The 24,147-nt window shown below is 38.5% G+C and overlaps 1 protein-coding gene and 1 long non-coding RNA gene across 3 annotated transcripts in view; one reads left to right on the top strand and one right to left on the bottom strand.

Annotated features, from left to right (window-relative positions):
* ABCB11 (ATP binding cassette subfamily B member 11) overlaps window positions 1–24,147 on the top strand; it is a 147,347-nt gene that overhangs the window by 47,491 nt on the left and 75,709 nt on the right. For both annotated transcript variants that reach the window (XM_058300685.2, XM_058300684.1), the window contains exons 10-17: window positions 2,567–2,741; window positions 12,266–12,379; window positions 14,632–14,742; window positions 16,573–16,698; window positions 18,155–18,358; window positions 20,254–20,424; window positions 20,922–21,123; window positions 22,003–22,078. In XM_058300685.2, the coding sequence (XP_058156668.1) occupies window positions 2,567–2,741; window positions 12,266–12,379; window positions 14,632–14,742; window positions 16,573–16,698; window positions 18,155–18,358; window positions 20,254–20,424; window positions 20,922–21,123; window positions 22,003–22,078 (1,179 nt within the window). The remainder of the gene's footprint in view (window positions 1–2,566; window positions 2,742–12,265; window positions 12,380–14,631; window positions 14,743–16,572; window positions 16,699–18,154; window positions 18,359–20,253; window positions 20,425–20,921; window positions 21,124–22,002; window positions 22,079–24,147) is intronic.
* On the bottom strand, window positions 301–14,706 carry LOC139439317 (uncharacterized). Its single transcript, XR_011649260.1, has 2 exons — window positions 14,612–14,706; window positions 301–2,867 (listed from the first exon to the last, which is right to left on the bottom strand). It is a non-coding gene; the product is annotated as an uncharacterized lncRNA (long non-coding RNA).

Consider the following 24,147-nt stretch of genomic DNA (forward strand, 5'->3'; position numbering starts at 1 on the left):
TCATACTCATGGAAGATCCACCGTGGTCTGTGGCACCCTGAGAGAGTTTTTGTTCAAGAGCTAGCTACTAAGCAGAGGCATTCAGATGGGTCAACACACTGTAAAAAGTCCTCCAGCCTTTAGTTATGTCATTTTGAAGAAGTTGTGGTTGGTGTATTTTAGAAAGCCTGTCTAAGATTAGATGTTTGTTTCAAACACTGGCAGCAATGTACACAGCACATATATCACATACATACTACCTTATGCCTGTCTATAACCCTATTTGCTGCCATTAAAGAAAAGCCTACAAGATCCAAAATGTAATTCCACACATTTTTATTGAACTTATTTTATTTTATTCAGCTGCTGTGCTACATGCTCTTTATAAAGTTTGATGAGGTTTCTATTTTTTCAAACAAAATTTAGTATTGATATATCATAGACCATCATTCCAGAGATTAATTCTTAATGAAAATAAAAAACTAAATGGCCAAAAACAACAGAGTTATCCAAAAGTACAATTTTGTTTATTCCTTAATTCATCTGGTATTTCTCTAGTGCCTTCTATGTGCAAGGTACTGATTAAATTTAAAAGCACGAAATTAATGGAAGCTCTTATTTTATGTATTATGGATATATTGTGATGTCATTCTCCATCACTACCACATTTACCAAATGAAAAAGACACTACACTTAACAATCTCTATTCTTTCCTTTCCGTTCCTTTCCCTCCCTCCCTCCCTCCCTCCCTCTCTCTCTCTTTCTTTCTTTCTTTCTCTTTCTTCTCTCCTCTCTATCTCTTGGTTTAATTTGTTAATACTTTGTTTTTCATTTCTTTTTAGTTTTTTTCTTTTTATTTTTTCCTTTTCCTTTTTCTAGTTCATAAAAATTTTCTCATACAAAATTTTAGTAATATATTTTCTCCACCATAAAAGGAATTGATTATCCTTATTGTAGATAAAAGAGAGAGTGTACATATTTTAAAAACTGAATAAAACATACGATAGTCCTTTAGTTTGTGCCTTGTGAGAGGTCGAAAGTTCCCTATGAAATTATTTTTCAAGATTTTGGAAGACAGCTATAGAATGTCTGAACAGTAAGACAGTGTCTGTGGTTAAAGGCTAGATCGTAGAATCACTGAAGCCTAGTTCTTCAGTATCTGGGTTGAATTTCCAGATAGTTTCAGTTATCTATGTCCCATAGCTGTTGACTATACCCTTGAACCTAGCGAGCTTTCTTACAAAATAACATCTTGGTCACAGGCCAGATGGGTGAATGTCTGCAAACACTAGTTCCAAATCTGGGACAAAAGCACCCAAATCACCTGAATTGTTTGTTTGGGGTCAGTTGCATCATTTTCTGACAGAAAGTATGCAATATCTCGAGAAAATTATTCAAGCACAAGTAGTACTGGCTCCCTAATGTCAAAGCGTTTGTGCTGAAAATTCTTTTGTCATAAAGTAAAGTTGATCCCACTGTTACTCATCTGAGCAGCAATTCACCATGAGGCTTTGGGATGTATCATCTCTTCAACACATTTCATTGCCAGGTTGAAACAAACTTTAAATAACTATACAGAGGTTGTGGTAGTTTTCTTTCTCTAAAGCTGCTCTATGCTTGGGATGGTTTTATAATCATTTAGTAAAATCATTGCATTGTGGCCATTTAAATATATATATATATATATATTTTATTTATATTTAAAAGATACTTAGATTATAAAATGTTACATAAAAAAATATAAGGGATTCCCATATGTCCCACTCCCTATACCTTCCACTTTTCCCCACATTAACAACTTCTTTCATTAGTATGGTACATTCATTGAAATTGATGAACACGTTTTGGAGCATTGCCACTAAGCATGGATTATAGTTTGCACTGTAGTTTACACTCTCTCCCATTCAATTCTGTAGGTTATGGCAGGATATATAATGACCTGTACCTGTCTTTGCACTGTCATTCAGGACAATTCCAAGTCCCAAAAATGTCCCCAAATTACACCTCTTTTCCCCTCACCCTGACTTCAGCACCTCCAGTGATCTCTGTCTCCAGATCAGTGATATAATTTCTTCCATTGCTAGAATCACAGTAAGTCTTTAGTAGAATACCAGTAAGTCCACTCTAGTCCATATTTTATTCCCCAATCATGAGGATTCTGGGATGGTGATGCCCATTCTACCTCTAATTGAGAGGAGGCTTCGATCCCATAGGGCTGATGGATGGAACTCTCTTGCTTGCAGTTGTAGACTCTCTCAGTTCCTTAATTTGGTGGTTGTCCATCCTTACCTCCTTGTTAGTTTTCCTGGGTGAGTCCAATGAACTGGAGAGTAGGTGTTGCACCTCTCCTGCAGCTCAGGGCCCAGCTGGCACATGGACAGCCTGGAGATTCAAGTCTCTTGGACGTACACCTACCAATTCCAGTGCCAACTATAGGTTCAAAATAGTAGGGACAGAAGAGGCTGTGTAGAGAAGTCTCATCTGAGTCCAACTCTGTCATACTCAGGAGCACAAACTCCAAAGTAGGGTGTGGCCAGTTTTTAATATTGTAACTTGAGCTGCTGCATCTGAATTTTTCTCTTCACAGGTATGAAAAAAATCTTGTATTTGCCCAGCGTTGGGGAATTAGAAAAGGTATAGTGATGGGATTCTTCACTGGATATGTCTGGTGTCTCATCTTCTTATGCTATGCACTGACCTTCTGGTATGGCTCTAGACTTGTCTTGGATGAAGGAGAATACACAGCAGGAACCCTTGTCCAGGTACCTTGATCTTGACTTAGACATATCATATTCCACTGGTATCTCAGAAAAATCCACTGTTAATACATTTTGTTTATTCTTTTAGTGTCTGAAGGAGGAATGTATTCATGATTTGAAGGTGTTCATCTGCAGAGGCAAACGATAGTTATGCATTTTGTACTAAAGGGATCCTACGTATTTCAATTCATGAGGCCAGCAATTTAATCATTTCCAGTTAGCTTAAGATTTTATAGCTGTGAAACTATGATTTTCTCATTGCAGTTCAAAAGATAATATGCATGAAAATGAAAAGTTACTGATCACTTGGGTGAAATTTAATAGCTCACATAGTTGAGCTTAACAGTAGTACAAGATATGCACTAATGAACATATTTGTGAAACATGAGTTACTGTAATACCAAGTCCATAATATCATCTACTGAACATTTAATACAAATATCTTTTATTACTCACTTGTGCTATAGCAGCTTAAACTGCATAATGCCATGGGTACTTTAATTTTCAGTGTCCTTTCAGTTATTCATGCAATAAATAATTATTGAGCATCTACTATGTGCCAGATCCATACAAAGTGCCAGGTACTTTAGTGAGGAAAAGAAATGTGATCTTTGTCCCAGTGGAATTTACAGTTTTGTGGGGGAAGATAAACAACAGTTAAATAATCGCATAGCTGATGGTAAGTGGTGGCATGTGCTAGAAAGTAGAGTATAGGGCAAGTTGACAGGAAATAGCAGAGTAACCAGGCGTGGCTCAGTCAGAGATGACTTTTCTCCTGTTTCCTCTCCCAAGGCCCTTCCTCCCTGGGTTATGTTACTCAGCTGGACTTGTCACGGTTCACTTCTCAGCTGAATGGCACTTCCCCACTCTGGTCTCCAATGCTCATCTAATCTTTATTCTATTTTACGGCGTGTTGTACTTTTCCTTCGTTCTTCATATAAAATTGAAAGTTTGCATTAGTTCGTCATTCACATTTGTCTGCTACCTCTTTTCTGCCCTTACACAGTAAGCTCTATGAAATCAGGGGCCTGATTTGTTTAATTTGCCGTAGTTCGGAACTTGGCACATAATGGGCTCTCAAAAGACATTTGTTGAAGAAATAAATGAAGCAATGTTTGACTTTGAATATGATGTCAGAAAAGGGTAAGGAGTGGGACTGGGAAAGAATTGGCATCAGAGAGAACAGCAGAAGCAAATGTCCTAAGATGTGGGAGGGACCCTGGTTTTAATAGCTCTAGCTAGAGCTCAGGGAGGGGAGTGAGGGTAGATTAGCTTGAGAGATGGGAGGGAGGCCTATGTGAGGGCAAGGTAATTAATCCTAAGAGTAACGAGAAGCCAGAGAAGGGTTTATGAATGAAGGGAGAGGATAAGATCACTTTAAAATATATATATATTTATTTATCCCTGCCCCACCCCTGCCATTGTTTGCCCTTGCTGTCTGCGTGACTTCTTTCTAGGAGGCACCTGTACCGGGAACTGCACATGGGCCCTCCTTTGTGGGCGGGAGATGCCTAATCCCTTGAGAAACCTCCACTCCCTGTTTCTATGTCTCTCCTTGTGTTTCCTTGCAGTCTCTTGATTGCGTCACCTCACTGCATTATCTTGATGCATCAGCTTGCTGTCTTGCTTGTCTTCTTTAGGAGGCACCAGGAACCAAATCCGGGACCTCCCATGTGGTAGGCAGGTACCCAACTCCTTGAGCCACATCTGCTTCATCATCTCTGACTGGGATGAGGCAATGATGGATGCAAAAAGACCTTCCAGTGGCCCAGGAGGAGAGATGCTAGTAGTTTGGATCAGGGTGATGGCAGTGGAAATGGAAAGACATAGACTGATTCAAGTATTATTTAGGAGGTAAAGTTGAGACAGTTAACCAAATTTAAAGTTATCTGGAGAAGTATATTATATCAAAGTGCAGGGCAATGGGAAGTTGTTTCACATAGGATTTAAGAAATATATATTATTTTGGATCCAGATGCCAAATGGAACGAGCACCAATTTTTTTAAAACACCAAAATTTGTATTACCAGAAATTTTCTAGCTGAAAGCCTGCAAATCTAGATCTACTGCTTTGATATAAACACACTTCTCGGGAAAACTGAATGGCAATTTGATTCGCAAATAGAAATGGTTATCAGCGGTCACAATATAACCATTGTAAGTTTCTGACTTTTTCATTAAAAGCATGATAATAAACTGAGAATGACTTTTTAAATTCACTTCTTCTTTGCAACATGAATGGTTGACATCACTTTGAACTTTGTAGAGAAAATCAAAGCCATAACGCATATTTAAATGCTTTGCAAATGTTAAAGGGATAGTATAGATGGAAAGTGTTATTAATAATTTAGCAACTTACTTAACCACTTAGATATAGGTTTGCATGTTTGAAAAGCTCGTGAAAGGATTGCAGATCTGAAATCTGACTATGAAGTTCCTTATCTTCTTTCTTTTTAAGTTCATTGTCTTTATTGATATAGTTACTTTTGAGGACTTCTTTTTTTTTTAAGATTTATTTTATTAATTTCTCTCTCTTTCCCAGTTGTCTGCTCCCACCCCCCTATCCCCCCACTCCCCCCAGTTGTCTGCTCTCTGTGTCCATTCGCTGCGCGCTCTTGTTTTTGTCTGCTTCTGTTGTCAGCAGCATGGGAATCTGTGTTTCTTTTTGTTGTGTCATCCTGTTGTGTCAGTTCTCCGTGTGTGCGACACCATTTCTGGGCAGGCTGAACTTTCTTTCGCACTGGGCGGCTCTCCTTATGGGGTGCACTCCTTGTGCATGGGGCTCCCCTATGCAGGGGGCATCCCTGCATGGCAGGGCACTCCTTGCGCGCATCAGCACTGCACATGGGGCAGCTCCACACAGGTCAAGGAGGCCCGGGATTTGAACCGCAGACCTCCCATGTGGTAGGCGGATGCCCTAACCACTGGGCCACGTCTGCTTCCCAAGGACTTTTGATAATTACTAAACTAGAGGTACCTGTAGTTGAGTTTAGTTCCAGCTGCTTATAACTCCTCACTCTGAAGAAAGACATGCACTGATAAAAGCCATCCTTCATTTTTATTCTGTATCTCCAAGGAGAGAGGAGAGACATGCCTAAATGTTTCCGAAAAAAAATGAATTGGTAAATTGAAAATTAAGTAATACACAATTCCAGTTGGAAACACTGGATTAAACCCCTTTAGTAACTCTTCTTAGCAAGAATCCAGTTTTATGGTTCTCATCTTCTAGTTTCCTATCAGTTGGCCTGTGAGCTGGTCTCTTCTTTCTGTAAATAATTCATTCTTTCAATTGATATTTCTTGAGTACTTACATGTGCAGACATGGTATATTATGTGTCTCTAACATTTTTTTTGTCTTTTTTTTTTAATATTACATTAAAAAAATATGAGGTCCCCATATGCTCCCCACCCCCCTCACCCCACTCCTCCCCCCATAGCAACAATCTCCTCCATCATCATGAGACATTCATTGCATTTGGTGAATACATCTCTGAGCACCGCTGTACCTCATGGTCAATGGTCCACATCATAGCCCTCACTCTCCCACATTCCACCCAGTGGGCCATGGGGGACATGCAATGTCCTAACTGTCCCTGCAGCACCACCCAGGACAACTCCAAGTCCCGAAAACGCCCCCACATCTCATCTCTTCCTCCCATTCCCTACCCCCAGCAGTCACCATGGCCACTTTCTCCACACCAATGCTACATTTTCTTCGATTACTAATCATAATAGTTCATGAATAGAATATCAGTAAGTCCACTCTAATCCATACTCTATTCCTCCATCCTGTGGACCTTGGAATGGTTGTGTCCACTCCACATCTCTATCAAGAGGGGGCTTAGATTCCACATGGATGCTGGATGCAATTCTCCTGCTTTCAATTGTAGGCACTCTTGGCCCCCTGGTGTGGTGGTTGACCTTCTTCAACTCCATGTTAGCTGAGTAATCATCAATGTTAACCTCTTACTCCTAATCTCTTGCTATAAACTTCTGCTACACCTTAAAATTTTTTTTCTTTGGGAAGATAAGAGATATCTTTTAACAGTAAAGTCACAGTTCTCTCTGCCTCTCTCTCTCTTTCTTTTTCTTTTCTAATTGTAAGTACTTGGCTGTACTTCTGAGAAACATACTTTGAATGCTAAGTATGCATGAGCTGAATATAATGTTTTAATCCACTAAATTAATTACAATTAGGTTAACACATTTTGTGATGCACAAAATCATTACTGGCTGCATGGTAACTGGACATAAATGGTAAGTAGTTCACATAAGTGACTGTAATTAGTATCATTTGTATATAGACAAAAATGTGCTATGGTCTGTCAGGAAAAACCTGAAGGAAAACTGAATGGTGTGGAATTCTGCTTTTCCATGGCCCTCTTAAATTTGGGGATTAAATTATTTTAAAAATAAAAATAGTAGAAAAAAACTTTTAGTCAGTGTATTACAATGTGCCATGCTCTGAGAGAGATGTTCATCATAATTCCATACATAAAATTCAATTTCCCTCTGCAATTGGTGGTATTATACTACCACTTTAAAAATGAAATGGAGTCCCATAAAGTTAAGAAGCACATGCCAAACAGCAGAGAGTAGGGATTAGAACTAGGTGTCTGTGACTTGGTGGTCCGATCCATTAACCACTGCTTTCCTACCTCTGGATCTGTCTCCTAGTGGCCACAGACCTCCATTCCCAGCAGAGCACACCCACAGATGGAGTGGTCTCCTCAGTCTCGCCTCCCCTCCCTCTTCCCACATTGTTGTCCACAGGACTAAAGAGTGGATCATTCAAGTTAAATGGTCTCTAGGGATGTGTGCCTGCTACTGTGATGACATTAAGTGTGGGACTCTGTCCTGTCTCACTCATGCCTCCTCTCAAACTCCCAGAGAGACATGTTCATGAGATAATGGCTCTGAAAGCCAGGCAGAGCACAGGTTTGATCCCAAACTGCATTTGAGGCTCCAGAGAGTCAGTCTAGACTCTAGACTAGGGGTTGGCAAACTACAGAGCCAAATCTAGCCCTCTACTTGTTTTGGTCAATAATGTTTTATTGGAAATAAACTTATACTTCTATGTAACTGCTTTCACTCCACAACAGCTGGTTTAATAGTTGCTTCAGAGACTGGCCCACAAAACCTAAAATATTGACCATCAGGCTCCTTACGGAAAACATTTACAGTCTACTGCTCTAGATCCTGTGGAAAGCTTCCCTTGCTCAAGTATTAAGGCCTTGATGAGAGAGGTCTTATGCCAAATTAGACCATAAAAATAGTTCCATCTGTTCCTTTCACTACCTCCTACGTGCTACTTCCATCATTATCATCATCACCACCATTATTTATGTGACTGGCACTGGATTAATCTATTTGCACACATTTTCTCACTTAATCCTAGCAACAATCCTATGAGGTATATATGATCATTATTTTCATGTTAAAGATAAAGAAATTGGAGTTTAGAAAGATTAAGTAATCTGGCCATATGCTATTATCGAGGAAAAGGAAAGAGAAGGACAAAGAGAGAAATGTTTGTCCCACACATAAGGCAGAGAATTCAGGAAGGAGCATGAGAGGGCTGGCATACTACCTGTATGGAGCAACCCTGATCCTGTTAATTATCCTGTGGTATGGAATGGAGAGGCAGGGAGATGACTGGGAGCTCTGAGGCATTTGGTGATCCTGCCGCTTGAGCCACAAAGAAGAAAGAGACCGGGAGGATACTTTAGGGTAATTTGCCCCATGCATATATAACTAGGTGGTGGCATCTGGCCTTTGGAAACCACCACAAGCTGAGATCATCTGATCATCTGCAAAAGACTACATTTGTGGAGGAGCCAAACTTTAGTTTGGCAAATAACTCCAGTCCCCACTACATGTTGACAATGAAATGACCTCTGTGTGAGTCATGAGACCAGGACCAATCCCTTTGATTGATGGAGTGGGAAAACACTTGTGCTCTTCTTAAAAGCCAACTTGAAGAATTATGTCATTATGTCCTCACTTTTATAAAAACATTGATAAAAACAGACACTATTTGGCAGGAATATCTGACCATGATCAGGTAGGATTCTTCTAACTTAATGAGACAGTTAGGTTGATGAGTCAAAGGGCAGCTTCCCCAGATCTACACAGGGACCCAGGTTTTGCCCTGTTTGCCGTCAGAAGCAGGTATGTTTGGAAGCTAGCCAGCATGGCTAGTCAAATACATATTACTTGTTGTGATTTAGGGTACCTCCATACATCTCTCCTTCTTCTTTGAAAGGATTAAATGAAGTAAAACAGGTAAAGCACTTAGAAATATACCTTATTGTTGTTGTTATTACTTTTAGTAGGAGTAGATATCCTACTGTAAGTACTGATATCTAGGACAGTCGAACTGATCTTAGATCAGAAAACCATTCTAAGGTTGTTTATATATGAATCAAATTACCCTATGGCAGGGGAGAGCACTGGTGTGGGGTGTCATTGATGAGGGATGCATGGGTGGGAGGGAGTTCTCCAGGACATGCTTGTAGGGCATATAGATATGTTTGTATGTTTGTTAAGTATTGTCATAGTGGGTAGAGTTACACATGACAACTGAGAGTGTTGAGTTCCCATCCTGAGAAGCTCTGTCACATTCCCCAATGGAATAGCAACAGTTCCCCAAGTGCAAGGGCAAAGACCAGCAAAGAAGGATGGTCCAATGATGGGCCCTTGATACCAACAACTAGGCTTATGAGCCTGTGTGCTTGTAATTTCAACTAGGCCTAGAGCCGCAGGGTGCCTAAAAGTTACCTCCTGGGGGCTTCCTTCTTGCCCAAATGTGATCTCTCTCTAAGCCAAACTCAGCATGAAAATGCATTACCTTCCCTATAGCATGGGACATGACTCTTGGGGATGAGTCTCCCTGGCGCCAAGGGATTACTACCAAGCACCGGCTGGTGATGGTAAAAGACCTTGAATAAAAGGGGGAATTGGTAAGGACAAATGAGTTTATATGGCTAAGAGACTCCAAAATGAGTCGGGAGGTTATCAGAAGGGTCATGTTTATGCACATCTCAGCAAGATCCCAGAAGCAGCCAAGTAGATACAACCCCAGATAGTGGTGCCTCTGAGGGCTACAGAGACAGCCAGGTCCTATGGCCATGGCATATGGCTCTGGAGTTCAGTGCCCTTCCAGAGAGCCCTACTTTGGAATTTGTGCTCCTGAGAGTGATGGAATTGGACTCAGATGTGACCTCTCTACACATGCCTCTTCTGTTACTTTTACTGAACCTGTGGTTGGAACTGAGGTTGGTGTATGCTCAGGAGACTTGAATCTCTGGACTGTCCATGTGTCAGCTGGACCCTGAGCCTCAGCAGAGTTGTAACACCTACTCTCTGGTTCTTTGGACTTACCCAGGTCAGTTAACAGGGTGATGAGGTTGGTCAACCACCACACCAGGGAACCAAGAGAGTCTACAACTACAAGCAGGAGACTCCCATCCATCAGCATGTGAGATCTAAGCCCCCTCCTGATTTAGAGGTGGAGTGGACATCACCATCCCAGGGTCCTCATGATGGAGTAATAAAATATGGATTAGAGTGGACTTACTGGTTTTCAACTCTAAAATTTTTGTAACTAGCAATAGAAGAAAATATATCATTGATGTGGAGACAGTGGCCATGGGAGTTGCTGAGGACAGGGAGAAGGAAGAAGAGGTGTGATATGGGGGTATTTTCAGGACTTGGAGTTGTCCTGAATGTATTGCAGGGACAGATGCAGGACATTGTATATCCTGCCATAACCCACTGAATGGACTGGGGGAGAGTGTAAACTGCAATGTACAGTATAATCCATGCAGTGTAGCAGTGCTCCAAAATGTTGTCATCAAATGCAATGAATGTGCCACACTGATGATAGAGGTTATTGATGTGGGAGGAGTATGTGTGGGGGGTACGGTATATGGGAACCTCTTATGTTTTTTAATAAAACATTTTCTGTAATCTATGTATCTTTAAAAAAAGACAATAAAAATCAATAGAGCAAATATTTAAAAGGTTAAATGGATTAATATACAATCAATAAATCACAATGAAATTTTTAAAAACACATCTTTGGAATCATTTATGAGATTTCAAAAGAAGAAATCATGTAGATTATAATCTCTGATTGTTATGGAATTAGAAAAAATAAAATAAAATGTAACTGAAGAACGACAAGAAAAAAAATTACCATCTTTACCACATTTTATCTGTGAGGCCTTCCTCCCAGTGTGGGACATGACTCCCAAGGATAAGCCTCCCTGGCATGAAGGGATTACTACTAAGCACCAACTAGCAATGCAACTGGAAAAAGACCTTGACCAAAAAGGGGAAAAGGTAAAGACAGATGAGTTTATATGGCTAAGAGACTTCGATTGGGCGGTTGTTTCAGAGGTTACCCTTATGTATGTCTCAGCAGGATCTCATTGACTGCCAAAGTAGATACTACCCCAAATAGCAGGGCTCCTGATGGCTCAGGAGACATCTAGATAACTCTAATCAGGGCAGATAGCCCAGGAGTTTGGTGCCTTGCCAATGGGCCCTACTTTGGAATTTATTCTCCCCAATGTGACAAATTTGGACTCAGCTGTCATTTCCCTATCCATGACTCTTCTGTTTTTCTATTTGAACCTATAATTAGTACTAGAGTTGGTATGTGTACGTCTAAGAGACTTAAATCTTTGGGCATCCATGTGCCAAGTTGGCTCTGAATCTCAATGGAGTTGCAACATCTACTCTCCAGTTCATTAGTTTCACCCAGGATGGCTAACAAGGAAGTGATGAAGGAAAACTACCATATCAAGGAACTGAGAGAACCTACAACTGCAAGCAAGAGAATCCCATCCATCCGCTCCCTGGGATCACAGCCCCCTCTCAATTAGAGGTGGAGTGGGCATCACCTTCCCAGAATTCTCAGGATTGAGAAATGAACTATGGACTAAAGTAGACTTACTGGTATTCTACTATAGACTTATTGTGATTCTAGCAATGTAAGAAAATATATCACTGATATGGAAGCGGGGGCCACTGGAAATTCTGAGGGCAGGGTAAGGAAAAAACTGGTGTAATACAGGGGAATTTTCGGGACTTGTGAATTTTTCTGAATGACATTGCAATGACAGATGCAGGCCATTATATATCTTGCCATAACCTACAGAACTGGGTGGGAGAGAATGTAAACTACAATGTAAATTTTAATCCAAACTTAGTGGCAGTGCTCAAAAATGTGTTCATCAATTGTAATGAATGTATCTTACTAATAAAGGATGTTGTTAATGTGGGAAAATGTGGCAGCAGGGCATATGGGAATTTCTTATATTTTTTATATGTTATTTGTGTAATCTAAGTATCTTTTTTTAAAAAAAGGAGTCTCTAAAAACCCATTTAGCTGTCAAACTCCCCTTGAAGAATGTTTCTGAGGAATATCTAAACTCACATGGATGGTCTAAATGATAGTGAGCAAGATTTACAAATCCACAGAAACACCTGAAAACTCTGTCTCTCTCTTTTCATTTCAGATTTTCCTCGGTGTCTTAATAGGAGCTTTAAATCTGGGCAATGCCTCTCCTTGTTTGGAAGCCTTTGCAACTGGACGTGCAGCAGCCACCAGTATTTTTGCGACAATAGACCGGGTATGTAAAGGTCATTAGCAGTGTGTGTGTGTGTGGGTGAAACCCTGAGGAATTTAACCTCTGTGTTAAAAAATATGAGCAGCTAGCACAATGTGCTTTATTTGACAATACTTAAGTGCTATCACGAGCCCAGCCCATTCTAAGAATCAGGAATGACATAGTGTACTAGAACAAATAAGGCCTCTGCTGTCATACTCACACTAGAAGACAGGAATAAAAAAGTAAGCACATTCAAAAATAAGATAATACCAGAGAGTGAGAAGAGCAATGAAGAAAATAAAACTGCTTTGATAGTGACTGGGATTGGGAGAGGAGTCTTTAGATTGGGTAGTGGTGATAACATCCCTGAGGTGATGGCATTGAGCTGAGAACCAAAGGAGGAAAGTCAGCCATGCAAAGGAGTTTGTGGGGACAGGGGTGCCTGGGAAGTAAGAGCAGGGAGAGTATTCATTGAAGAGAGTCTTCCAGGTGGGACAGTGCTTAATCCATGGATCTGAAAGGAGTCCACTGTGACTGAACAAAGGGAGCAAGAGGCCAAGGCTGGAGAGATGGGAAAAAGTCAGATCATGCAGGGATTAAAGACCAAGTTCATGAAATGGGATTATCTCCAAAGTGTGATGGGAAGTCTACATAAGGTTGCAAAGAATCTTGGTAGCCTGGCTGGAGTTTATCCTGGTTAATATATTGGAGCACATTGGAGGTCAAGCTAGTGAGTCAAAACCCAAAGATAAAAGATGGCAATATGTTGTTCCTCTGTGAAAAAATGTCCTGGGCTAAGTATCAAAAGCCCTGGGGGAGGCAGATATAGCTCAGTGGTTGAGCACCTGCTTCACGTGTATGAGGTCCCAAGTTCAATCCCTGATATCTCCTGGGAAAAAAAGAAAGAAAGAGGAAAAAAAAAACTCTGGAAATCTGCAGAGTTGTTTTGTGGTCCCCCAAACCATGAGTATTTTCTGCCAAACAATAATGATACTGTAACCTGCTGAAGGAAACCACTCACCATTTTATCTGTTTTCCATTTTTGGTTTCATATACTGGGTTTCATATATTGGCCTTTGTCTCTCAAAAACAGAATGTCAGAAAAAAAAGTCACATGAAAAAGTTGAGCGATGTAACTTCTACCTCTGTCTTAGGTTGTCATATGCTCAAATAAGGTGATGATTCCAAAAGTTCCCTGAAACTACGAAATACTACAAAAATTAAGGCATTTGCAACTTTTAAAAAATGATGTATTTATATATAAAGAAAAATTATATTTTTATCTACTGGAGACTCAAGAAGAAGAAAGTAGATTATACTACACCCTTGAGTAGAGCTATGTTGATGAGTTTACCGTACTAGTTATGGGAGAAGGAAGAAGCTGACCTTGGATTGTTCTGGTGGCTGGAGGTAGCCCTCATGCTTTTCTGATTAACTAGAATGGTTAAGTCCTAGATTAGGTCCACTATTAACAACAGAGGTGAAAATAAACTTAAAAACTCAAAGTTTGTAGTATTTCAAGACCCCAGTTGAGGAAATTCAGATTTAATCATCATCTACACTGAATACTCAAAGGTAGAGTACTAGTGGATCCAACTTGGTTGTCACTAGGCAGAATATTTAACCTGAGACTCCACTTCTGCAGTCTAGTTAGGTTACAGTGGCAGCACATAAATGAGAAGAGCACACCAATGCTTATAACAGCATTATTCACAATAGCCAATAGTTGGAAACAACTTAAGTGTCTTTCCGGAAAGGAATGGTTAAACAAAATGTGATAATATACACAATGAAATATTATCTAGCCATAAAAAAGAATGAAGTTCTTAGACATGCTACAAAATGGAAAAATCTTGAGAACATTATGCTCAGTGATATAAGCAAGATACAAAGGGAGAGATACTATAAGATGTCTCTTATAAAGATGTCTAGAAACAGCAAATTCACAGAGACAGAAAGTAGATTAGAAGTTACTGTGGGATGGAGGTAATGGAAGAGTGTATGTCTGGTGGATATGGAGTATTTGTAAAAAAAAAAAAAAGTCAATCACAGGAGCTAAAAAAACACTCTGTATATTATTTTCTGTGTGTAGTAAGATTTCAATAAATGGTAACTATGATTATTACCATTATTAATAAATAGTTTGGTAATTAATCTTTAGCATATCTGCAGTGTTTTGCCAGGTTGCTTTTCTATTTTATAAGTAAAATTAAACTGTGATTTAAAGTAAATGAGTATAATATAGCTCTTTACCTTTTGATATTCTGCTCCAGAAACCAGTCATCGACTGCATGTCAGAAGATGGTTACAAGTTGGATCGAATCAAGGGTGAAATTGAATTCCATAATGTGACATTCCATTATCCTTCCAGACCAGAGGTGAAGGTGAGTATCAGTCTTTCGCAGGGAACAGTGAGCATTTTTCTTTGATGAATAATTTCCAGGGCCACAGATTACCTGAAGCCCTGAACTCAGTTTCCAGGAACAGAATGTAGAGGCAAGAGTCTCTGAATGTGTCCTTGGAGTTGTGTCATTTCTCAGGTGGCAAACCACATTCCTTTGCGATTACCATAAAGGGCAAATTCCTCTGGTTGGAATATAGTCTGGCAGCACACTCTGAAGAAATGAGTGGCAGGCCCAGTCATTCTGAGTCCATGCTAAATTGCGAGGCAATCAGAACAATCACAAAGTACTGTTTAGTCAGCCGCTGCCTCAGAGACTGCAGAAGGCGGAGCATGCTGGGTGGATATGGTATGAAGGGGTGAGGAAAGCTGCTGTCTTTATAGATTTACCTCCCACCTGCAAGTTCACAAAGTTCAGTCCTGGCAGGAAGGTAACCTTATGATATCATGTTCACATATTTTGTGCTAGTTGATTGTTGGGGATACAAGGTGAAGAAACTTTCGTTTTCTTGGGGCCTACTGATTAAATATCTTTAAAGGCAATCTACAGTAAAATTAGTATCTACTTCCCCTGAATCAATTAGCTTTGAAATGAGATTTAGTCTCATTTTTAATAGTCACCCTTTATTAATATTTCTGTTATCTCCCTGTTTTATATTTCTGTAAATTTCACATTATTAGCACAACTTAATTCTGATATACATACCCTTAATGTACCTTCTGACTTTATATTTGAAATATATTTTTGATTAATGTTGTATATCACATCTGTATGTAAATATTATGTCATAATGTTTATAAAAGGGCTTTGTGAAATTTAAATCATGAGGTAAAACTCTCAGTAAAGATTTACAGTAGATATTTAGGGCCAGTTCATAATATTTGCTCAACAAATATTGATTGAATTGAAACATATTTATTTACTTTCTGTTTTATTTTCTGTTTTCAATCCCAATAATATGTTTTAATAAAAATCTTCTTACTTGGACCCATAAACATTCTCCATTCATACCATGAATACATATTTAGCCCTGCTATGTGCCACATTATACTTGGGCTGTAAAAATAGAAAAGAATGTACTGATGCCTGCCTGACCTGTTGGAGTTTACGGTTCAATACAGTCCAGTGTGTGGTGATGTATTTGCAAGCCTGACTCTTTAGCATGAAATGGAAGACATTCACACACTGTACCCCAAAACCACCTTTGCATAATAAGTACATAAATTAAACCAAATCTGTCCGTAATTGGTGAAAATATCCAACAGATAGTTAAGAATTAGTTTTTTGTTCTTCCCTCGATAGGGAAGCATTCATTCCTACTTTTAACAGTACTGTGTATCTAGTAAAGACACTACAAACATTTATTGTGAAAATGCATTAAAATAATATGTTTACATGCAATACAAGTGTATGACAGCTTAAAATTTGTGAATTGGTTTATCATTAATCCATGACTGGTAAACTAGTATTATATTTCTAACCTAATATTTTGTGTGTGTATGTTTAACTAACTGGAACAGTCTCCCTTGTATCCCAATTTTAAAAGTTAGCATGGCTTATTTACCTCATGTCATTTTTATTTGTTGGCTGCGATCATCAATTTAATAATTAGTGTGCTAAATACAAAAACCTCATCCTAGACGCTGTTCATTAATCTGTTATTGATGTATATCAATGGGTATTGCTTTGGGGTCATAAGGAGATACACACATCCATGCAGGTTTCCTCACAAAGTGTTTCCCATTTGTAGCCTACTTGCTTGATTAGGTACACACTGAAGACCTGAACCTTGTCATTTTCTTTTCTCTCCAGATTTTAAATAACCTCAACATGGTCATTAAGTCAGGGGAAACTACGGCTCTGGTAGGACCCAGTGGAGCTGGGAAAAGTACAGCACTGCAACTCATTCAGCGATTCTACGACCCATGTGAAGGCATGGTGTGTGTCTTCCAGAAACCTCTTGATACTTGGTGATGAGGAGGGTACAAATGTGAATTTATTGCTCAAACACAAAGGCCTGGTATACAGTTGACACACACAGAGCTGACTTAGTGATTTTTGTCTAAAAAGACGGGACAAACTCCCTATATGCTGACAGTGTTTGATGAATAACCAGTCAACTCACACAGTGACATAATTGAATGAGCACGTACATTTAAAATGTATCAGCCTCTTTATTGGTATATTTTTTCCATTTCTTTCATTTTATTATGGTGAAATCATGATTGTTTACTTAAGTTCCCCAAATGGAAGTGTAAAAAGCTAACGCACTTAGAAATTCATAGAGAATAGCTCTTGATTACTGCCTCAAGAAGTTAGGTTTTAAAAAAATTCTAGAATTTCACAAACTACTTGGTCTCTTTTCCTTATATTCGTTTGACCTTAAACATGTACTGAAATGAAGAAAGTTAATAATATTAATAACTTCTGTTCACTCATCACATATATGCCAGCACTTTATAAAAATGATCACTTATTCTCACAATGACAACCAAAGGTATTTTATAAATGAGGAAGCAGAGACTCAGAGATTGTGTCCAAGTCACTCAGCTAGGAAGCAACAGATCAGGATTTGAATCCAAATCCATTGGGTGTCAGAGTTAATGCTCTTTCACCATTTCAAAAGCATTCTTGTCAGTATCCCCTTGATGCCTTGAGATCGACTCATTTGACTGTACATTAAGTGGCTTCAACGCATACTCTATAATATATTTAGTGTCACACCAGCATGACAAACATAATGGAATTGTCCTTTTGCACAGACATTTCATTCTCTGATTCTTTACTTACCACCATAACTATACTCTGAATATACAGAAATCATGATTTCTTGATGTAAAATCTGTATTATTTTTGCCAGTAGTTTTGTTTCGTTTTGATTTTTGTTTGTTTGTTTTTGGCTTTTTTTTTTCTTTTTTGGCAGGTCCCACTTATAGATTCAATTCCTTTTGAGAATCCAAGCCCTATTTGATGAATCTGACCAGAAAATAAGATTTTCTATAAAGCATATATATATACAAGATAGGGATTATTGCTTATTTTCATTGTATCTTCTGAAGTCTGGTTTTGGTCACAAGTTAAAAGATAATCAAAATGGTCAAAATACAGTGGATAATTGACTCTACTCTTTACCAAGGAATAAACATCCATCTCTGGGCCAACCAAGTTGAATTAAGTGACCTTTACATCAGTTGTGTTTCTACAAAGAACTGTCCTGCAGTTATGCTTGATTGCATATCTATTTTGTCACCTTTATATAAACAACCTCATCACAAGGGAAATTTTGTCAGTTACAGTCTTGTCAGTGTCTATTTTTTTTCTCCCCATCAATCAAATACATTGTAATATTAAGAGCCCTGATTCCAAGAGAGTAAGGTGTGTCCATGCTCCCCAGGTCACCCTGGATGGCCATGACATTCGCTCCCTTAACATTCAATGGCTTAGAGCTCAAATCGGGATAGTAGAGCAAGAGCCAGTGCTGTTCTCCACCACCATTGCAGAAAATATTCGCTATGGCAGAGAAGATGCTACAATGGAAGACATAGTTCGAGCTGCCAAAGAAGCTAATGCCTACAACTTCATCATGAACCTGCCACAGGTACCCTATCCCTTTGTTCCAGGGAGAACTGGAAACCACAGAAGGAAAAATTGTTATATACCCATGTATATTTCTTTCCATTTGAATCAGGCATCATTATATTTTTAATGTCATATTTTAGTTTGTTTGTTCCTGTCATTGTACTATGAGTTTTCCCCTTTGTCTAAAAAAAAAAAAGTGTTAGCAGCAATATATTGAAAATTAACTGAACTGGGGAACATTTTTAGAAAGCTCCTTTAGATATAGATCCAATTTCTTTATTCTTATCCATTGAGCATCAGTTTAACAACATCTGGCACAAACTTGAACAACACTCTTTTGATGTCTACCAATGTCATTGGTCTGTAGTCTTCTTGTGTTTAGGCAGCTAATATTGTGACTTCAGCAGTATATCCCATATTCAGAAATGATTCCTCAATTATCTCCATTCCAAATAATAGCAACAACAATAAAAATAAAAATAACCAGCTCAGAGTTATTATACAAATCTGGATTTTTCAGTCCATGGCCTGCTAAATCAAAAGAGATGTTACTAGTTAACAACATGTCTATGGTGCTTACTATGTACCAGGAACTGTTATAAGCACTTTACATCTATTAACTAATTTAACCCTCACAACCTACTAGCTACCATCATCATCCCCATCTTCAGATGGAGAAGTAAGGTTCCCAGAAATCAAATAACTTGCTCAAGATTACACTGCAAGTAAGCAGAAGAGAAAAGTTCATACCCAGTCTGTCTCTAGAGTCTGTATTCTTTTTTTAAATTTTTATTTATTTTTAATTTTTATTTATTTTTTTAATATTACATTAAAAAATATGAGGTCCCCATATACCCCCCCACCCCCCTCACCCCACTCCTCCCCCCATAACAACAATCTCCTCCATCATCATGAGACATTCATTGCATTTAGTGAACACATCTCTGAGCATGGCTGCACCTCATGGTCAATGGTCCACATTATAGCCCTCACTCTCCCACATTCCACCCAGTGGGCCATGGGAGGACATACAATGTCCGGTAACTGTCCCTGCAGCACCACCCAGAGTCAGTACTCTTGAAAACTTTCTATACAGTCTTCTCAGATTATTTTTATGAATAAGACTGAAGCTGTGAGTATGATAGTCTAGTGGTTAAGGAAGATGAAGCTTTAGAATCAGACTGTCTCTATACAAATCCTACCTCTTCCACTTACCAGCTTTACAAGCTTGGGCAAATTACTTTACCCTTTATACCCCACTGTTTGCTTGTTCATCAGCTGATGAGGAAGCAATGTCCATCTCATGGAGTGACTACGAGGATCAAATGAGATGCTCTGTGTAAAGAGCGCAGCACCTGGTCTTACACATGGTAGGTGCTCAAGGCTTGCTGGGTTAATAATATGTAAGATAAGAGACTGACCAGCAATGTCTCATTCTAAGATTCCAACGGAGAGCTATACACATGGCATATTCAGTAACTATTTGCTGTCAAGGTAATAGTTAGAAAGCTGGCTTGATCTTGAATCACAGTATAAAGACAGTTTTAGCACTTTATTTTGCTGTTTTGTCCAACCAGACAAGAGACAAGGATTTGATGTGTGCTTTAATCCTTTAAGATGAGTTTTCAGGATCATGATCCGTTTTCACTTTGGCTGAAAATCTTTACTTGAAGTTGAGCTTAAGAGGAATGCCCAGTGAACTTGGGAATGAAAGCACCAATCAATTTCTTTATCTCCTACACACAAATATTGATTAAACAATAACCTGATTCAGGAAGGGGCTTTTCTTTCAGTAAAGTTGAAGCAATGGTAACTCATGCTTGAAGAGGAAGCTAGAGAGGGTCTCACAGGGCATCGCTGTCAGGAGTCATTAAATGCTTTCTCCTTTCCTTACTGGTGTCACTTTCTTCCTAGCAATTTGACACCCTTGTTGGAGAGGGAGGAGGCCAGATGAGTGGTGGCCAGAAACAAAGATTAGCCATTGCTAGAGCCCTTGTCCGAAACCCCAAAATTCTGCTTTTGGATATGGCGACCTCAGCGTTGGACAATGAGAGCGAAGCCATGGTACAGGCAGCACTGAATAAGGTTTGTCAAAAATCTGAGTTAACTTACAGGTCTGTGTGGAAATGCTTGTACTGTAGGAGAGGCAACTCATGCAGAGAGATGAGTGAGAGAAGGAGAGACAGAGAGGGAAACACAGTGTGATTCTTCATAGGTCAATATATCCAGAGTCTCGATTGGCTGACTATGTTCTGCCTCATAGTTAACACAAGAGAGTTATGAGTTGCTTCCAGAAGCTACACATGAAAAATTCAAAATAATAAATCTCACTTAGAGTATGCAATTAAAAATTTTTCATTTTCCTGTTTCTAGCTGTTGATTAAAAGCATCGACCAGACCAACATGCAATATTATTTATGGCCATGAGAAAGTGTGCTGGCCTTTTCTTATGTCTGCACAGCCTATTTAAGGATTTCCCAGGGACCAACGCTCTGACTAACTATGGGTTCTGAGATGATCCAAAGGAGAATGTAGGCTCTGCCTTACAGTCTTGTTTAACGGTGCACTGTGCATCATTGCAGATTCATCAGGGGCATACAGTTGTCTCCATTGCTCATCGCCTATCCTCAGTCAGAGCTGCAGACGTCATTGTTGGGTTTGAACATGGCACAGCAGTGGAAAGAGGCAACCATGAAGAACTGTTGGAAAGAAAAGGAGTTTACTTCACTCTAGTGACTTTGCAAAGCCAAGGAGATCAAGCCCTTAAGGAAGAGGACAAGCAGGGCAAGTGCCTTTTCCCTTATGCCTGGATATGATGGTCAATAGTTAATGTAGATAGTAGTATGTATAGTGCTTTATGACTTTATGTGCATTTTAATATTCACTGTCTTATTTGTTCTCCCAACAGACCTGGGAGGCATTATTATTATCATCCCCATTTTATAGATGATAAAGGAAATGACTGAGGCTTGGAGGGAGGGCGTTAAGCTACTTGGTCAACTCATAGAGCTAAAACCCAGGTTTTCTGACCTCCTATCCCATCTCCCTTTCTTTATACTTTGCAAATAGGAAGGACTTCCTAAGATGCCCTGTACACAGTAGGAAGTCTATTCTTGTTGGTTGAGTGAATTAATCATTCACTAAAAAGTATTCAGCTTATTTTCATTAAAGCAGACAGATAGTCCAGGCCATAGTGCATCTTCTCTTTTTAAATCTGAATTTCCTGATTTGGTAGTTACAACAACCTAAATTAATCAACTACTCCAAACATTTTCCACCATTTATATTCATATTTGTGAACTTTTAGGGAACTAACTACTGTATAACATATCTGATTTTTCGTCTGAATAGACTTAAACATTTTTTTGGTGGTTTCACCATTTTTTGCCACTTTTTAAAAAATGGTTCATGCTATAGGGAATCTGTTTCTGTAGAAGTAACACATAAACTGTGATGAGGTTCAAGTGACTCGATCTACTGAGTATTAAGAAATTTTCTGTTAGAATGTACTAGATAAATGCTAAGTTTTATTTATTGAAATAAAGCTAATAGAATGTTTTAGTGCCAGACATAGTAATTTATCTAAGGCAAGCAGTAAATAATTCTATTTAGGTATGCTTCTGTTTATTATATATACTAAGGAACCACTCATGTGTTGAATAGGAAAAGATGAAACTGAAGATACCATACTTGAGAGAAAACAGACCTTTAGCAGAGGGAGTTACCGTGCTAGTTTAAGGTAAGCTCAAGCATGGGGATGATTTTAAAGTTTCCAAATATACTTAGGAGTCTTTAGCATCTATGATCCTCAGGCAATAAATATCGCAGGGTACAGAAAAGAGCCCTGAGTGTATTCCCAGATCTTATGTAATATAAACATGTAGATGAATCCTTGGTTCCTATATTGTTATTTGCCTTGAATTCATGGTTTGTTTTTCGTTAGTCTAATTTTGGTTTCTCATCTCACTGGGGGTACAGGTTGTGGTAGAGATTCTCCATAGTTAAAATGGGCTGTTTATTGAGCTTACAGAGGGAATTTTTAAAAGTTTGTGTTTAGTCTCTTCCCCCAAACCTAACTGGGGTTCACATATGGAGGTCAAGCACACCTTTTTTTTTTTTTTTCCCATTCATTTGCAAAAAGGTTTTTTTTTTTTATTGACTTTGTAATAATATTACATTAAAAAAATATATATATATATATATGAGGTCCCATTCAACCCCACCACCCCCACCCCACCTCTCCCTTTGTTCCACTCTTTGAACTACTGCGCTCCAACTGAATTACAAACACTTCTGCCCCCAGGGTAACTCATCTGAAGTAAAATCATTCTTTAGATGAAATAAGAAATGTAGTTTCTAGCTTCTAAAGGGAATTTTTCTAAACATGAGCTATTTCTTTTTCTCTGGATCAATACATGGATATTCATTTTCAAACCACATTTTTAGAGTGTGTTCTTATTAGCAAGACTGTCAGTTTTACTCTTGCATCCTGGTTTAGGTGTTTCAATAAAATAGTTCCTTTAATGTTAAAAGTCTGTTTATTAAAAATTATGGCTGGGAGCATTTGTCTATATTCATGATAACATTATTAAAGGTTTTATCTTAAGTTAGGAGACTATTAGTAGGCAAGGACAAGACAGCATATTTCTCTACCATTGCTCTTACCATTTGTAGGACTTGTACTTCAAGGCTGTGCTCTAAGCAAAAGTGTGTTGATAGGAATTGTTCATTCAAGATGGTTAATTTTTTTTTTTTAAGAGGTCCTGGGGATTGAACCCAGCAGGACCTCATACTTGGGAGCTACATCCCCTTTCCATGATGGCTAATTCTTTACTAAAAAGTGATTAAAGAGGCATAAAATAAAATACTCATGTAACAATCCCAAGTATTTGAAACACAGATTTTTTTTTTAATTCAGAAAATAGTTTACTCAGCTTTTGATAAGGTTTTTTATTTTTCCTCCTGACAACAAGTCTATTCAGAAAACTTTCAAGAAATGCTAGTTTTAGTGAGTTTGGAAAATAATAAAGTGATAGCTTCAAGTTATTCTATAAAGTGAAAGCTGTAAAAATATAATATGCCAAAATTATTAAGTGATTTTTTATAAATAGCTGATATTACATTTAATCATGCTTTTCCTGGTTGGAATAGAAAAATTAAAATCATAAGGGTTATTAGACTTAACCTGAACCAACTTTTTTTTTTCATATAATAAACTTTATTTTTAAAGAAGTTTTAGATTACAGAAAAATTATATTTAAAGTATAGGGGATTCCCACATACTCTACCCCCTAACCCCCACACACTTTATCTCCTATTAATAGCATCTTATATTAGTTACATTTGTTACAATTGATGAACAAATAGTGAAGCATTGCTACTAACCAAGGTTTATAGTTTACCTTATGTTTACACCCTGCATGGTATAGTTTTATAGGTTGTGACAAAATATTTACCAGCCTGTGTCTGACATTACATGCAGAACAATTCCAATGCCCTAAAAATGTCCTGTGGTCCACCTATTCTTCCCTCCCTCTCACTCAGACCTCTGTTAACCACTATCTTTGTATCAATATTACAAGTTATTCCATTACTATAATAATAATAATAATAATGTCTTCTTTGGTCCATGGTTGCATTTCCCCCTAATGTTTGTTCATTCTTCAATCTGCAGCATTTAGGGATGGTGATGCGTACTCTGCTTCAGATTGAGAGGGGGCTTAGATATTATGGGGCAGATGGAAGGAACTGTCTTGCTTGCTGTTGCACATACTCTGTTTTTTGGAATGGGCATTGTCCATTGTATTA

This window comes from Dasypus novemcinctus, chromosome 7 (assembly GCF_030445035.2).
Source record: "Dasypus novemcinctus isolate mDasNov1 chromosome 7, mDasNov1.1.hap2, whole genome shotgun sequence".
Lineage (NCBI taxonomy): Eukaryota > Metazoa > Chordata > Mammalia > Cingulata > Dasypodidae > Dasypus > Dasypus novemcinctus.